At 48.6% G+C, this 17,351-nt stretch overlaps 2 protein-coding genes across 9 annotated transcripts in view; both read left to right on the forward strand.

Annotated features, from left to right (window-relative positions):
• The window catches only part of LOC101585548 (cytochrome P450 1A1), a 15,063-nt gene extending 2,305 nt beyond the window's left edge, over nucleotides 1-12,758 (forward strand). Inside the window, exons 1-8 of one of the 6 annotated variants that reach the window (XM_023712514.1) lie at nucleotides 6,494-6,593; nucleotides 7,378-7,498; nucleotides 9,255-10,120; nucleotides 10,801-10,927; nucleotides 11,019-11,108; nucleotides 11,198-11,321; nucleotides 11,458-11,544; nucleotides 11,709-12,758. In XM_023712514.1, the coding sequence (XP_023568282.1) occupies nucleotides 9,308-10,120; nucleotides 10,801-10,927; nucleotides 11,019-11,108; nucleotides 11,198-11,321; nucleotides 11,458-11,544; nucleotides 11,709-12,018 (1,551 nt within the window). In that variant the 5' untranslated portion in view covers nucleotides 6,494-6,593; nucleotides 7,378-7,498; nucleotides 9,255-9,307 and the 3' untranslated portion in view covers nucleotides 12,019-12,758. Of the gene's footprint in view, nucleotides 1-6,493; nucleotides 6,594-7,377; nucleotides 7,499-7,628; nucleotides 7,707-9,254; nucleotides 10,121-10,800; nucleotides 10,928-11,018; nucleotides 11,109-11,197; nucleotides 11,322-11,457; nucleotides 11,545-11,708 lie in introns of those variants that run through there. The other 5 variants (XM_023712511.1, XM_004628730.3, XM_023712510.1 and 2 more) reach the window with 5 other exon arrangements.
• A 3,446-nt stretch (nucleotides 12,759-16,204) lies between these two features.
• Edc3 (enhancer of mRNA decapping 3) overlaps nucleotides 16,205-17,351 on the forward strand; it is a 62,337-nt gene continuing 61,190 nt past the window's right edge. For all 3 annotated transcript variants that reach the window (XM_023712518.1, XM_023712517.1, XM_023712515.1), the window contains exon 1: nucleotides 16,205-16,321. The gene's annotated coding sequence lies outside the window, so the exon portion shown is untranslated. The remainder of the gene's footprint in view (nucleotides 16,322-17,351) is intronic.

A 17,351-nucleotide genomic window follows, 5' to 3' on the forward strand; every position in this document is an offset into this window, starting at 1 on the left:
GGCCAGCGGGAGAGTTGTGAGGTTCGAACTCCAGCAACCTGAGGCTGACAGCTTTGTGGAAGCAGCCACTTAAAGGACTGAGCTAGGGCCAGGCCCCCTCCCATGATATATCTTGATTCTTTTTTTTTCTCTCATTCCCTTCCCCTCCCTTTAACTCCTCTTCCCCTCTTTATTTATGAAGTTTTTCTTAGTGCTTAATTTACACAGGCTGGGTTTCTACTTAGGATTCTCCTGGAGTCCTGGGACAAGGTAGTGTGTATCACCAAGCTTGGCTCTGTCTAATTTTAAATTAAATTAAATTTATTATTATTATTATTATTTTGCGGAACCAGGGATTGAACTCAGGCCCTTGCACTTGCCAGGCAAGTGCTTATTCTACTGAGCTATTTCCCTGGCCCCATAATTTTAAATTTAAATCGCTCCTGTGCAGCCCTCCTTATCCCTCCAAAGCCCACTCCACACTGCCACCTACGTGAACTTTCTGAAATTGCAAATCTGAGCCTGTGGGATCTCTCATCACTCATTGGTTTCAGAAAGGAGAGGAATAAACTTTAAACTCCTAAACTGGCATGTGAGCCAGTTACTCCGCTCCTCTCTTCTCCATTTGCCCAAACCTCTTCCCCCTCACCCAACCTTCCCATGAACCTCGTATGATTTCTTTAACATTTGGCCTCGGTGCTTCCCCACACTCTGTTCCCCTGCCTGGAACACCAGCCTCTTTCAATCACTTCTTTCCTGCTCAGTGACCCTCTGGGAAAGCACTTCTCCTGGTTGAAGATGCTACCCATGTCTCAACATGGTGACAGTTAGTGACAAACATGCTCCTCTCTCCACTAAAGCAAGTCCCCCAACTCCCGTTTCTTTGGGGCCACCCTGGACCCTGCTCTAGGCCCCTGTGCACAACCACAGGCACAGACTGACTGGTCAAGTCTGCTGTGCCAGAGGTATTTGCCCCCAACAACCCAGCCCTATGTGGGCCTCTGGAGACTCACATTTTGCGGGGGAAGAGGTGGTGGTGGTGCTGGTGAGAAGCTGTCAGTAACAATTCTATTTTGGTTCTGGGGATTGAACCCAGGGTCTTCCCACTAAGCTATGTCCCTTGCTCTTTTTAATGAATTACATACTTAGTTTATTTATTTAGAGGCAAGGTCTCGTTGTGTATTCCAGGCTGGCCTCAAACTCTAGATAATCCTCTTGCCTTAGTTCCCTGGATGCCAGGATTACATGTGTGCACTACCACATCTGGCTCTAAAATTTTTTATTTTGAGACAGATTCTCACTAAGTTACTAAATTACTCAGGCTAGGCTCAAATTTGTGAGCCTCCTATCTCAGCCTCTAAGAATACTGGGATTTCAGGTGTGCACCACATGTCCACCTAATGGGAGTAATGTCTTAGGACTCTGCCCCACCTGAGTAAGTCTTCTGGGGTGTATATGAAGTCCCTAGGCTTGGCAGGGTACAATCCCAGGCTGTCAGGTTGGGGTTATAATTCTTGCAGTTGCAAACTCTCAAAACCCAACTCATAGTGCAAAAGGAAAGGGAGAAGAGAAACAAGAGAATGAGGCAGAGGTGAGGATGATGCAAAAAGAGGGGAAATAGCCAGTGAGATAGCTCAGTGGACTAAAGCACCTGCTTAGGCAAGTGCTGGGACCTCAGTTCAATCCCCAGCACCACATACCAAGCTGGCCAAAAACAAAAAGAGGAAAGAGAGGAGGAGAAGGGGGTGGTGATTTGGTTCATGTGATCAGGGTGTTCTATTGGTGAGCTTCAGGAATAACTAGATATAGAGGTATAATGTCACCAATTCCTCCCCTTTTTCTCCTCGGTGGCTTTCTTAAAAAACTGGCTAGACTGGGTGTGGTGGCGCACACCTGCAATCCCAGAGCTTGGGAGGCTGAAAACAGGAGAAGAGTCTGATCCACGTAGCGAGACCCTGGAGACCCTGTAGATCCTGTACTAAATACATTAAAAAAAAAAAAAAAACTGGCCACTGGCAGAGTCACACTTTTTTTGTTTTGTTTTTTTGCCAAACCAGGGATTGAACCCTGACCCTTGCATTTGCCAGGGAAGTGCTTATTCTACTGAGCCATCTCCCCAGCCAGATTCAAACTTTTTGTGCATGTTTTTGAGATGAAGTCTTGATCTCTGTTCCAGGGTTGGCCTTGAACTCACCATGTTGCCCAGCTGGCCTCCAAGTTGTGGAAATCATCCTGCCTTATCTTCTGAGTCTGGGATTACAGACATGTGCCATCATGCCCAGCTCCAGATTTATTTTCTTCTTTTTTTTTGGCAGAACCAGGGATTGAACTCAGGCCCTTGCACTTGCCAGGGAAGCACTTATTCCACTGAGCCATCTCCCCGGCCCTTATTTTCTTTTTTTAAAAATATTTTTTAAAATTTTTATTTGTGTGTGTGTGTGTGTGTGTGTGTGTGTGTGGCCAGCTCAGCCCACCAGGGGGCAGGGCTGGCTGGCATGTGGTGCTGGGGGATTGAACTGCGGTCCCTGTGCTTTGCTAAGCTTGTTCTAGGTAGGTGCTTTAGCCCACTGAGCCATCTCACCAGCCCCCTCCAGATTTATTTTCTAACCAGTGCAGCCCTCCCACCCAAACTTCTTTGTCCAGTGACTTCATCAAAAGCCCCATATGGTTCTCTTTGGCTGGCTTGGGGTGGGATCAGCCCATCAAACCTGATGGCAGAGAGTAAGTCAGGTGGTCCCCAAAGAATGATGTGTGTAGTGTCACTAGAGGGAGAAGATGCAGGGCCCATAAAACCCTTAGATCCCTGCTGTGCCTGGGGTGACCAAGCGAGGACCTCTTGATAATTATTCTAGGACAACAGTCTTGGTTACTTTGGGGCTCCACTTAAGTCTTTCTGGCCTCTCTAGGCTCAGCACAGACCAGATTGGGCTATGGCTCCTGTTTACACCAAGGAGTAGGATATGTCCTAAGTCTTGCCTGCCTCCCGGGCTCCTGCCACATACTGCCTAGCAGACAGTGGGCCCAAGGACTTTACCAGGCTGAGACCCCTAGCTGTCTATGTCTCCTCAGCAGCCCAGAGCCCTCCCACCACTCCACCTCCTGCCCTGGAGAATCAATCACTATGGAATCCCAGCCAAAGAGCTTCTCACGCAAAGCAAGCAAACTTTGACCCAATGTTGGGTGTTCGGCTCTGGGCCAAGGTCCTTGAGCCTCTTGCCTGTCACCTCCTTCTCTGTCCAGCTCAGGGAGGCCCCCTTCTGTCACTACAGCTGCAGCCCAGACAAGGATTCCTGATGAGAAGGGCTAGCTCTACCGAGACCCCAATGCACCCCACTCCTGCCCCAGGGCCTGGGGAGATGGAGGTGCCAGCCCAGCCTGAACCTGTTTTCCCTTGGCCCTCTGGGGCTTCCCTTGAAGCCTGGGGTGGCATATCCTAGTTGAAAAACGTAGGCCCAAATCAAGAAGGCAGCACTCTAGGCTCCATGTTGGCTTGCTGGGTACCACTGGGCTTTGTCTTTCTGACATGTCTCTCCAGCTGAGCAGAGGGAGGGGCGTTGGCTTTATTACCTAAGGAGTTCTTTTGTCATCAAGACCCCTTTGAGATCCTGGGCAGAGCGGTGCATCTTCTACCCAGAGCAGAGGTTTCCTGGGTGTCCAGCTGTGAGCCCAGAACTGGAGTTTTCCAGCCCAATGCACAGCGTGCTGTGATTCTCTCAGCTGCTGAATGGGTGGAGGCTCTGGGGAGGTGAAAGAAAGGGGGCTGCAGAGCAGAGTGCCTTGCTCTTGTCCTAGTTCCTATGGCTCTTGCTCCACCTGGGCCTGAAGCACAGACCTCTCTTGGGTACCATGAGGCTCCTCAGCTAAGTCAGTGATGCAGGGAGTGGAATGATGAGAAGAATGCTGAGAATGCCCAGCAGTACCTCCCTGTGTCCTATTCTGCCTAAGGCTACCCTTCAAGCCCTAACTCTTGGGTTCAGTGTCACTCTTGCTGGATGCCCCATCTCTATGCAGCTGCCTCTCACTCTTTTACCAGCTGCTCAACTTTGTTGGGACTTGACATATCAGACCAGTGTCCCACAGGTTGGTTTTTCATGTCAGTGCACAGAGGGACAAGTGGCAGGTAGCATTTGGGTCATAACAAGGGTCAAATGTCTTGAGAATTACTATGGAGAAGAGCTGGAAACATTGACAAAGTAGAGTTGGAAAAGCTGGTATGTTCTACAAAAAGTTCCATTTGTGTCCTCAGATACCAAAGGAGTAAACAAGGTGGTGACAGAAAAAATATTTTTTATTTATTTATTTATTTTTAACATTTATTGTATGTGTGTGTGTGTGTGTGTGTGTGTATGTGTGTGGCCAGCTCAGCCCACCAGGGGGCATGGCTGGCTGGCATGTGGTGCTGGAGGATTGAACCGTGGTCTCTGTGCTTTGCCAAGCTTGTTCCAAGTAGGTGCTTTAGACCACTGAGCCATCTCTCCAGCCCCAGTGACAGAAAAAATATCTTGCATTTTCAAAGAGATCAATTTTGCTGGGCATGGAGGTACACACTTGTAATCCCAGCACTTGGGAAGTTGAGGCAGGAGGATTACTGCAAGTACAAGACCAGTACATAGTGAGATCTGGTTTCATTAAACAAATGAACAAAAAAAAAAAAATCTGAGTGCCATAGTGAGGAGAAGGGTCAGAAGGAACAAAAGACAAATGGGAACCCAGTTGGGAGGCTAAATGCTTCAGGGCAGGGAGCAAAGCTGTGTCTGTATATATAGCTGCCCGCTACCAATGTTTTAGGAGCACTGGTGGGGCTTGCTGAGGGGGTAGCTATGGGACTGGCAGACCTCAGCATACAGCAAAGTGCCCTTGCACCTTCTGTCTCAACTCAGCACGGTAGCCAGTGTGGTCATACAGGGTTGGGCTCTAGCACCATGTCAGTGTCACACAGACACTCTCAGATTTCCCAGTGGAGTACTCTCCATGGGGGAAGGGGGCTGGCATGTTCCCTGACAGGCATTCCATTCTCAAAGGGCACTAAATGCCAGACAATTCCTGGTGCTGGAATCTGCACACATTCCCACTGCTTCTTGTGATGGTGCCCCAGGGCCTTTGAGCCTGCTGTCCCCTCCCCTAGGGGCTTTCCACCTTGGGTCCAAGCTCTGGAGACCTTGGGTTCTTGACACCACTCCTGATTTTGTTTGAAGTCATCCCAGCCAACTCTCTTTGGAACTTCAACTAGTCCCCTTATAATTCTACTCCTCTGCTGGGTCCTTTTCTATAGCACTATAACTCTGCTGTTCTGTTCCTTATATCTTTGAGGAATGCAAACGGGCACTGAAGGAGAAGCATTGAGTTCTTCCCTAATCCTTTTCATTTGCCAGCACCTGGCACACAGTGGGCGCTTGGTAAATATTTGTGCAATGCCCAAAGCAGCCCATTGCAGTGGGAGTGCAGGGGGTGGAGATTGTTTCTGGCTTGGGTCAGGGGACAGGTGACAACGCCTTTGGCTAGTGGTGACAGTTGGGCACAGGTTGAGGTAGACACTCAAATGTAGCCTTTTCCCTGAACTTTTTACAAGGGGACACCAGCCAGGCCGACAACCAAGCGTGCAGGACCATGCAGGCCTGCTTGATCTGCCGCGGGGCAGACCGTGGACAGCGCAGGCAGCGCTCAAGTCAGCAGCCCTCTCAGCACGCGAGCCTCCCTACCCCCAACCTCCACTCCTCCATTCACCGCCGATTGCGCCCCCGGGACTCTTGGGCTCCTGTCCTCCCCCTTTAAGAGCCGCGCCTGCGTCCCCACCCCCCTCGCGTGACAGCGCCGTCCCGCGCGCCGACGGCGCTTCTCACGCAACCGGGCACCGCGCCGACTAGGGGCGCGACCTCTGTCCCGGTGTCCCCTCCCCCTTCCCGTCCTTGCAGCCCGCCGTGATTTCTTCTGCCCCCAACCTCAGCTCCCAAAGCCCTGGCAGCTGAGCGGGAGCCCTGACGCTGGGTGGTCCCAGGGTCCCCCAGACCGCACCGTGAGGCAACTCTACAGGCACTGCGCCAGTTCCGGGCAAGGAGAGACCTGGGTCTTGGCGCCTCTGCCTGTGACCTCAGGCTAGGGTCGCCGGCTTCTCACGCAAGCGGGACCAGTGACCTGGGGAAGGAGGTCCCTACCCAGCAGCCCTGCTTTGCCTGCCTGGCACTTGCACCCCCAGTGTCATGGGGGTGCAGAAATGCCTGAGAATTCCAGTGCCTTCCCAGTCCCCTTCTCCTCGTGCTGCCCTGGGATTTCTCCCACCAAAACCCTCCCTGGTGTGTTCTGCCTTGTGCATGCACGGGGCGCCTTGGCAGTGGGACCCCAGGGGTTCGTAGCCTACACTCTGTTCCGTGTCAGCACTTAAATGAGGTCCTTTCCTCACCCCACCCCCAAAACCAACCCCTAACCTCCAGCCCCCACCCCCAACCCCCACCCCTGTCGCAGGGTTCCAGGGAAGGAGGCGGGCCTCTCACAGAGTCTCCTATAAAGGTGGTGCCTTCACCCTCAGTCTGAAGGTGACAGAACTTGGAGCCTCCCGTCCTCCTTGGGGTCCCTGCCCCAGAGACTGCTTTTCTCAGCTTAGCACCTCACTGCCGCGGGTGAGTGCTGGGGGCTTCTGGTTTGTTCCTTTCTTTCCAATAAAAGGGAAATTTGGGGGCGGGGCTGGGGAGATAGGTTGTGGCATAAGCGGCTGCCTGGCAAGCGCAAGATCCTGAGTTTGATTCCTGGTACTGCATGCCATGTCATCCCTGGAACACAAGGTGCACCGTGCCGACCTCTGAACAGGGCATCATGGCACATGCCTATAATCCCAGCACTAGGGGGGCTGAGGCTGAGACAGGAGGATCACTATGAAATAATAATAAAAAGGAAATAATTAAAAGGGAAGTTTGGAATATTACAGGTCTTCCCGGGTAGTCACTGGACTATCACCTCCAAAACAGAAGGCTAGGAACACCTTTAGTGACCAGGCAGTCTGACCCCCTAAAGGGGAAACTGAGTCCAGAAGAAAAGCGAGTCTTGCCTGAGGTCCCCTATCAAGTTCCAAACCTCTAGACATAGGTGCCCCACCTCATCCCTTCTAGGACTCCAAGACCCAGGCTCCAACTCCACTCCCCATGACTCTGGGTGGAATACCTCTGGGTGGTGCTTTGGGGCTTCCCCACTGAGGCCATTAGGGAGGCTATAGGAATCTGGGGGCCTGTGCAGCCCCTTCCTCAGTCCCATGGACTGTCCTTTGTTGGGAGGTGATCAGTGTGATAGACAGCAGGCTGCAGGCAGCTGGAAGCACAAATTCCTGAAAACTCAGCAGTCACATCTCCCTACAAAAGCTGGAGGTCACTTCAGTCACCTCTGAGGCTGGCATATCCTTGGTTCTTTCAGAGGTTTGGGGATCTAGTGTGTTTTGGGATCCAGCCCCTTCAGGAAGCTCCCCTGCGCCTGGAATCATGCATCTCTCCCGCGGGGAGACCTGCCTGGAAGATTGTGAATTTCCTCAAAGAGGGTATGGGTCTCCTCTTTTCTAGGACCTTTTTTTTTTTTTTTTTGGCAGAACCGGGGATTGAACTCAGGCCATTGCACTTGCCAGGGAAGCGCTTATTCCACTAAACCATCCCCCTACCTCTCTTTTGTAGGACCAGGCTGAACTCTTTAAGTTGTGCAAGATCTTGTCTTACTCTCACTTTCAGATTATGCTGCCTGAGCCTAGAAAGGTAAAATGACCAGTCCGAGGCCACCTACACTAGAAACTGGCCTTCTGGACCTCCAGTGAGTGGACATAGAAGCCCCAGGCAGAGCCTAGTACCTTGGAGAGAGTGATCCATGAATTTCTGGGTAGAGCCTAGAGGTTTCAGCTCCTCGGCATCCTTTCACATTCAGATCCATTCCTAATTTGTGATAATCCAGTCTGGAGTTTCTTTATAGCCCTGACCTGGTGGGAAACTTCCATTTATTCTCAGCCTTCTGTTGACTGACAACAGGGGGAAGCTGGGACTATTCATTCATTGAGAATTGAGGATGATAAAAAATCTGGCCTGGATTTCTGTTGCTAGGAGTTCAATCTAGCTGCTCTTAAAGGATCTGTTGGAGGGCCCGGGCAGTACAGGGTCCTGAGTTCATTCCCCAGTAGATCCTGAGTTCAATCCCCGGTACTGAAAAAAAAAAAAAAAAAAAAAAAAGGATCTGTGGGAATCAGAAAGTGGGGTTGAGAGCAGTGTGGCTTGGGCAGTGGCCTTCCTATTTGTCAGTATTCCTTAGATCCCTGGCATTGAGTATAGGGAGCAGAGGTTCTGGGGAAATTCCTTTCTCTCTCTCTCTCTCTCTCTCTCTCTCTCTCTCTCTCTCTCTCTCTCTCTTGTTTTTGTCTTTCTTGAGACAGGGTCTTGCTATGCAGTTCAGGCTGGCCTTGAGCTCACTTTGTAGCCCAGGCTGGCCTCAAACTCTCAATGATCCTCCTGTTTCAGCCTCCCAAGTTCTGGGATTACAAACGTGTGCCATCAGGCCTGGCTCAGAAATTCCTTCTTGACCTTCCAAAGGAGGTGCTTATGGTAGCAGCTGGCCACTTTTCAGGGAACTTTCCCTAGAAGCTGAGTTCTGGCTCTGTTACCAATTGGCAGGTGGTTTTGAGTAAGTAAAGGACCCTTCTGGAGATTAGTGTCCCACAAATGTGAAAAGAGGCCAAGGAACAGATAATTCCTAACCTCACTCCTTCCCATAGCATGATTTTCACAGTGGTATGTAGGACTCAGAGACCTGGCATGACACACATTGATTACATACTTATTTGAATATGTTGGGGGAAAAAAAGCTGTACTTTCACACAGATATTGTTTAGAATGATCCTACCTGGATGGATTTAAAGCTGATTTTTTTGAAAATGTGAAGTAAATGATAATACTGATATATGAAAATCAGAGACTGAGATCAGACAACTGTTTTAGATTGGTACAGCAATTAAGAGGTGTTGTGGAAGCAATCACTTCCCGGCTATGTGACCTTGAGCGAGTTACTTATTCTCTGAGCCTCCCTGCATCCTCCTGCAGGGGCTTATTGCCACGGCAGAATGAAGAGTGGCTGGAATTCTTGGAACACATTGGCCTCTCAACAAGTTCCACTTACCCTCCCCTCTCTCTCTTGTCCTTCAGGAGTTCTGGCTGGGAAGTTTCTCCTTTCCTTGACCGACATCCTGACCTTTTAGGATATTGGCTCCTCCTGTCCTTCATCTGATGGTCTCATTTTTCTTTTCTTGTCCCATCTCTCAGCAGCTGCCTCGAAGATCCTGACATTAATTGTGTTTTCTGTGTCTGAACTCCCAATGTCCACCTCAGCTGTGGAGCTGCTCTTGGCTGCCGCTGTCTTCTGCTTGGTTCTCTGGCTGATCCGAGCCTCTAGCTCTCGGGTCCCCAAAGGCCTGAAGAGCCCCCCAGGGCCCTGGGGGTGGCCTCTGATTGGGCATGTGCTGACCCTGGGCAAGAATCCACACCTGGCACTGGCCAAGCTGAGTGCACGCTATGGGAATGTGCTCCAGATTCGTATGGGTACCACTCCTGTGGTAGTGCTGAGCGGCCTAGACACCATCCGCCAGGCCTTGGTGCGGCAGGGCGATGACTTCAAGGGCCGGCCGGACTTCTACAGCTTCACCTTCGTCTCTGATGGTGACAGCATGACGTTCACCCCAGATTCTGGCCCTGTGTGGGCTGCCCGCAGGCGTCTGGCACAGGATGCCCTGAAGAGTTTCTCCTTGGCCTCAGATCCGGCTTCTGCATCCTCCTGCTATTTGGAGGAACATGTGAAGAAGGAGGCTGAGTATCTTATCAATAAGTTTCAGGAGCTCATGACAGGGCCTGGGCACTTTGACCCCTACAGATATGTGGTGGTCTCAGTGGCCAATGTCATCGCTGCCATATGCTTTGGGCAGCGCTATGACCATGACAACCAAGAGCTGCTTGATTTAATTGACCTGAATGATGAATTTGGGGAGGTGACTGGCTCCGGAAGCCCAGCTGACTTCATCCCTATCCTCCGATACTTTCCCAACTCTGCCATGGATGCCTTCAAGGCGCTGAATAGGAAGTTCTCTGTCTTCATACAAAAGGTGGTCAAGGAGCACTACAAAACATTTGAGAAGGTACAGGTTGGGGAAAGAAGGTGGGCCAGGGAGGTGGGTAGCATCAGTGGCCAGGAGGTCAGAGATGATGGGAATAGCATGAGGCTTGGGGAATCTTCAAGCATGATGGGAATAGCATGAGGCAGGTGCCACCCTGGGAGTTTGAAGCTTTTATGGAGTGGGCACCATCCTCCCTAGGGGAGTAGAACTGTTTTTGTTTGCCTGTTGTTTTTTTTGTTATTCATTTGTTTTTTGTTTTGTTTTGTTTTTTGAGACAAAGTCTCATTATGTAGCCCAGGCTGGCCTTGAATTCCCAGTGATCCTCCTGCTTCAGGAGAATTGTTTTTTGACTGGTGCTTCTAGATTTCTATGTGTCTCTGAAAGTCATTCCGTGCAGAACTCTGGACCAGTTGTTGCAGGAATGGGAGAGAGTTAAAGAGTTTGTCTCCTGACTTCATGGTAGAGAAAGGTGAAAGAGCACATTCAAATAATAGTAGGAAACTCTGTGGTGAGGGTCTTTAGTATTTTAAAGTGTCAGAGAGCCCAGGGAGGCCAAGAGGAGCTAGGACAGCAGCTGTAGTAGGTGCTAACTTCTTTAATGAAGATGTTAAAAAGGTATTAGCAACAGTGAGGGGCCAGGGCTGGATGGCGGATGGACCTGGGCTTGAGATCTTGCTCATCAGTGTGTCTTTCCTACCCAGGGTCATATCCGGGACATCACAGACAGCCTGATAGAGCACTGTCAGGACAGGAAACTGGATGAGAATGCCAATATTCTGCTTTCAGACCGCAAGATCGTTAACATTGTTATGGACCTCTTTGGAGCTGGTATGGGCCAGCCCATTGTTTCCTTTCTGTGCCCTGAGTGTTCTGATCTGTGTCAACTGCTTAACTTCTCCCTTTGTTCTGTCCTGTCTAGGTTTTGACACAGTCACAACTGCCATCTCCTGGAGCCTCCTATATCTGGTGACGAACCAAAGGATACAGAGAAAGATCCAGGAGGAGCTGGGTAGGTGGGGGATCCATCTTGGAGGGCTAAGCAGGGTTCTGCCAATGCCTGGGCAGCCCCTTGGACCATCTGGATCTTGTGTTCTGCAGACGCTGTGATTGGCAGAGAGCGGTGGCCCCGGCTCACTGACCGACCCCAGCTGCCCTACATGGAAGCCTTCATCCTAGAGGTCTTCCGACATTCCTCCTTTGTGCCCTTCACCATCCCACACAGGTGAGGCTGTCCGGGTCTCTGGTAACTGGGTCTTGCTGTAGTCCACACATGGATGAAGTACCAAGGAGGAACATGGCATGGAAAATGGGGGATTCCTCTGTGACCTTGAACCTGACTCTGCTTTTTCCCTCTCCAGCACCACAAGAGACACAAATTTGAGTGGCTTTTACATCCCCAAGGGGTGCTGTATTTTTGTGAACCAGTGGCAGATTAACCATGACCAGTAAGTTGTAAGGGGCAGCAGAAACTCCTTGGTGGGCTGGGCCACTGTCCCCTGGGCACAGATCTTGTCTGTGTACCACTTGCCCATTCCTGTCTTTGGGGATTCAATGCACTTAATGCTCTGGAAGCCCCAGCTGTCCTTAAGCTGCCTCCCTCTAATTACAGGAAACTGTGGGGGGACCCATCTGTATTCCGGCCAGAACGTTTTCTCTCCCTGGATGGCACTGTGGACAAGGCACTGAGTGAGAAAGTGACTCTCTTTGGCTTGGGCAAGCGCCGATGCATTGGGGAGATCATTGGCCGCTGGGAGGTCTTTCTTTTCCTGGCCATTCTGCTGCACCAACTAGAATTCAGCATATCACCAGGAGGGAAGGTGGACATGACCCCTATCTATGGTCTGACTATGAAACATCCCCGATGCCAGCACTTCCAGGCACAGCTACGTCCTTCTGTCCTTCAATGCCACGAAGCCTAGATCTGTCTACCTGGTCTGTGTGAGGACTAGATTGGGGCTTCAGCCTGAAACTCATAGACTCTTGGGGAATCATGCCAGCCCTCTAACCCAGCTTGCCACTCTGCATTTTAAACAGATGATGGGGACAGCAGAGGAACACAGGAGCCCATGGGGCTTCTGCAGAGCAGCCTGAGCTGGGAGCCCTGCAGGCTTATGTCTTTCAGCCTTGGGGAGCCTCTGAAGAGCTCTCTGCAAGTCTCTGGGACTAACAACTGCCAGGCTGGAGAAACACTTCTTTCCTTTTTTTTTTTTTTTCTTTTTTTCAGTACTAGGGATTGAACTGAGGACCTTGTGTTTGTCAGGTAGGCACTTAAGCTGCTGAGCTATATCCCCAGCCCCTGGAGAATCATTTCAAGCAGGCGATACCAGGACCTGTGGATCAGCTTCCTGAAGCAAGGGAAGAGCCATCCTAGGAAACTGGCACAGATGTAGCATCGCCATTTGCCCTAGGTTGAGTGATGTGCTCCCATGGGCTGGTGACTCCATGCCTAGGGGAATCACATTTCTCTTCCCTGCCTCCAGGCAGTAATAAACAGGGATGCATTCTAGCCTTGTAAGGCCTTTGTGCCTGTGCATGGTGTGGCTGAGACTTGCATCTAAGAGGAAGGACCAGGGCTGGCATGAAGGAATATTTCACTTACCTTTCACTGATATCCCTTATCTATACTCCATGTAATTTTTTTTTGTATGTGATACTAGGCTTAAAATGTCTATTTTGTTTGTTTGTTTGTTTGTACAGAATTACTTTTTTGTTCTAGCCTTCACTGTGATTGTGTTTGCATTTGTTATATATGAGCTTAAGAATCATCTAATAGAGAACCATTTAATCAAAGTGCCCATAAATGTATAGGAAATATCCAGCTGAGCTAAATAAAAATGTTACACAGAAGTCCTGCAGATGGAAAGTTTTTGAACTTCTTCGTTGAAGATATTGCACCTGCCCAAGATATTGCACATGCCCAAGCCCACCTAGGGCCCAGTCTTGTTTTGGGTTCTCCTGTAAGAGAGGGGAATGGAGAAGTGAAGTTACTGCTTTCAGGGAGTATGTGCAGGGGATAAGACTGTCACTTTACTGTCTTCCTTCGTCACTGGATTATCACACATCTATGAAGGGCATTCTCTGAACAAGCTCTGGAGGTATAGAAAAAAACAAAACACAATCTTCACTTTTGAGAGCCTCCCCAAATGATTGAGGGGCCTGACCCCTAAATATATTTTTCCATTCATGTTGAGCAGGGCTTAGCCAACCTGCATGCAGAAAGGTGGGGTCCAGAGGTGGAAATGGGGTTAGGGAATTAATCTTTTCCTCTTTTGAAGTAGGAGTTATTGGACCATCATAAGTAACAATGGCTTCTGGGCAGTTGCTCTTAAGTTTCTGGATTGACTGTATCAGCTATTGTAACTCAGGCAATTACCAGAAAAAAAAACTCTTAGTCCTTGTAAAGTAGATCTAGAAGCCAACAGCATAGATCTGTGATAATGAGACCAAGTGCCCAAATTGCAACCCATAACCCATTTATTTATTGCAAAGTGCCAATACCTCAATTCAATCTGAATACCAAAGTTTTAGTTTAGGAAATAAAGTCATACATTAAAAGAAAAGCACAATAACAGAGCTTTCAATGATACAAACAGCCCACGTGGCCATGCAGGTTTGCCACCACTGGCCCAGTTTATGAAATCCAGACAACAGAAACATGTCTCAGGATCAAATTGATTTGTTTTAGAGAGCCAAGTGATCTGTTTGCCCTATTTGTATAGGTGCAGTAAGTGGCATTTACTATAGCATGAATTTTTCCCTGACTGTTTAAGAGGAAATATGATTATCCATAACCAATTTGGTTAATGAATTTAGACTACTTTGTTGGGCTTTTGGAGCAGAAGTGATGGTGTTGTATGCGACAAAATCAGGCCTCAAGACCTAAATCCATTATACCTAGTTTTCACATTGTTGAGGTTTTGAAGCAGAATTAATCTTCTCTTCTTTAGTTGAGGGGATTAGTTACTGGACCACCTCATGTGGCAATGCAAGTCAGACACAGGCTTTGAACTTTTTCCGGTTGTACTATTCCCATGTGGGAAACACAGCTGACAGAGTACACATGCAGAGGGCAGCTGTTATCTCTCCTATAAATGTTCCCTCTGAATACTCTGTAGTTACATCATTTGGAGAATTCTGAGTATCTCTTCAGAGAAGTTTGATATATTTTAGTGCCCCTAAAAAGGAACATTCATTGATCGTGGTGGAAATGTAAGATAATATACAGAGCTGCTTTGGGAGAATCTGCAGTTCTGAAAAAGGAGAAACATAGTTTCCATATGGCACAGAAATTATATATACATATATATATATATAATATATGAAAACAGATGGTTACACAAGCTTGTTCCTGAAAGTTTCTAATGTTAGTCATGATATCAAAAGCATCAAATAACTCGAATTAAATAACCCAACCCCTCAATAAGTGCATAAAGGTGTTCCAGCCAAACAAGTACTAATCAGTCATAGAAAGGAATGCAGCACAGGTAGGTGCTACCTGATGGATGAACCTGGAAAACATTATTCTAAATAGACAAAAACAGACTCTCATTATCCCTGTAGGCCACATATTATACAATCTCAGTATAGGAAATACCTAGAATAGTTGAATCCATGGAGATCAAAAGCAGATTCATGGTTTTGAGGGGATGGGGATGGAGCGAAGGGGAGTGACTACTAATGGTATAAGGCTTTTAGTATGCCCACAGTATATAATGTTTACATTCCTTGTGGGGAGTTGGAGCATGCACTTAACACATCTGAATTATTTCTTTCCCCTTTCCCTATGCATTCTCCATTCCATCTCTCAGTCTTCCCTTATGAGACATCTATCTTTCTACCTCCAACTACCTGCCTTATTTTGCACTTTGTTTTGATTTCTTGTATAAGAGAAACCAGGCCATATTTAAGCTTGTGTGATTTACTTCACTTAACATTACAGTCTCAAGTGCATCCATTCTCCTACAATGACTCAAGTTTATCTTTATGGCAGCATAGTAGTACTTATGCCATGGGAGAGTGATGAAAATACCTTGGAATTTGTGGTGACAATGGCACAAATTTATGAATAAAAACCACTGAATTCTACACTTTATTTTTTTTCTATAAACACATCAGTTATATAATTAGATTCTTAGTTAGAAATTTAGAAAGTAGCAAGGCACTGGGCAGCTGCTTTGGGAAAACCACTCTCTAGCCTCTGTGGTGCCCAGTGAGGATGGTCAAGATGGTTCTGGGACTGACGATTGCTTGCACTTTCCTCACGTGCTGACTAAAAGGTTTCTTGCCGTGGCTCATCAGCTTTTTGGGCACATCTTCAGTCAGGTAGTATCCAGGCATTCCGTGAAGCTTAACCACCTGGTACCACCATTCTTCTCACCACCAACTGGTTTGTGCTAGCAGGAAGAATCTTCTTTTTCTTCTAAACTTCTGGTTTAGCAGCTGAATACTTTCTCTTGTACAAAGCCTTTCTGGAATACATAGCAGATTGGTAGTATCTAAGAATCCCTCTATCCAGGACAGGGTTTCGGCTGCAGTGGGGCTCACCCTTCTGGATTTCTTAGCCTTCACATTACCCTTTTTAACTGTGGCAGTAGCACTAGCCTTCTTGGCTTGAATTTCTTTTAATATCTTGCTTCTCAGGTGTTTTGTCCACCAACTTGCAAGATGACAAAGAGCTGTACACTTTATTATTTTTTTGATCGTTTTTTGAGACAGTTTCACTCTGCAGTTCAGGCTGGCTTCGAATTTGCTGCCATTCTCCTGCCTCAGTCCCCCAAGTGCTGGGATTACAGGTGTGCAGCATCACGTGGTCTAGGAAAGATTTTTTTTTTTTTCAATAAACCACAAGGAGAGCGCACTCCAGGAAAATGGGCCAGGTGTTAAGGGTGTAGAATCCCAACTACCGCCTGCAACCCGGCAAATATTAGCAGGCAAGCACGTTACACTGCAACCCACGCACATTTCTATAGGGCCTCAAGTCCCCAGTGACCTCATCCTCCAACGTCTCAAACTCCCTAGCACCTGGCCGGCACCTGCCCACTTCCGGTTTCCTAAGAGTCGCGCAGGAAGTGACATCGGGCTCGGCGTAGAGACGCGGGGGCGCTTCCGGCGTGGCGGCCGTGCTGTGGGGGTGGGTGTGGAAAAGCCCCTCGCTGGATATTTTCGCTCGGCTGGGTGGTTCTGTGTCGTGTGTGGAGGAAGCCCAGGCTTTACGGAGCAGAGGTGGGACGTGGGGAAGCGGCTGGTGTGTGGGCGTTCGCGGGAGGGAGATTTTGGCGTAGCCAGCCGGGTTTGCGTTTAGGCTACGGGAGTTCAGGCCTTAGAGACCGCGATAAGAGGCGGGCACGCGCCGGGGTCGAGTTGGGTGTGAAGGGGTCCCGGTTCTCAGGGCTGGCTTTTGAGGTGGGAGGCCGAGGTCAGTGGAGTTCCAGCTGCGTAGAGTAATAGTGTGTGTATGATTAGCCAGGACAGAATCCAGCCTCTCTGTAAATGGTTGCTGCGGCTCACTCATTGCTGCGTGCCTCAGGTTCCTTTTGAACGAGGTGGATGGCAGGGAAAAGCTCGAGTGGCACATCAGTGACTGAGCGCTTAAGGCCAGACGTGTACTGGAATGGGGGAGGAGAGAGTGGCAGAGAAGTTGGTACCTGCCAGCGAACAGGCTCTGCTGAACCCCAGGAAATTTTTGATTCCTGCCCTCCCGCCTCCCGTGAAAGCTTGTGGTTCTTAGCGTTTTATTTGTATCCTGTGTGTGCTGATTGTATTTGTCAGTAATTGTCTTGTTGATTAGCTAAAATATATTGATCTTAACAGATTCCGCCTGTGGATACAGATGAGGAACTAGCGACTCAGAATGGTTTTTCTTTTCTCTTGCCACAGACGAAACTAATTTTAGATCCGCTGTCCCTTGTAGGTCTTACTTTGTATGAACTGTAAATGACCAGGTCTTAAGCGGTTTTATATTGCAACTTTTCTTCTTTTTTCCATAATGAGTACTAGGTAAGATGCACTGGGCACAAAGTTCCTAGGTTGTTTTCTCTGTGTGAAGTGAAAATGGTTGCGCAGATTAGATTTTTTTATTACTAAGAATTTTTTTGTTTTCCGGTGGAGTCCCCCTATAGTGGGGTTATGACAATGGAAGGAGAAAATTCACCAACTTTTTTTTTTTTTTTTTTTTTTGTTCCTCGAATGCCTTCAGGGCACTTTTGGCCAGCGGGAGAGTTGTGAGGTTCGAACTCCAACAACCTGAGGCTGA

Source organism: Octodon degus, unplaced genomic scaffold (assembly GCF_000260255.1).
Source record: "Octodon degus isolate 3935 unplaced genomic scaffold, OctDeg1.0 scaffold00026, whole genome shotgun sequence".
Classification (NCBI taxonomy): domain Eukaryota; kingdom Metazoa; phylum Chordata; class Mammalia; order Rodentia; family Octodontidae; genus Octodon; species Octodon degus.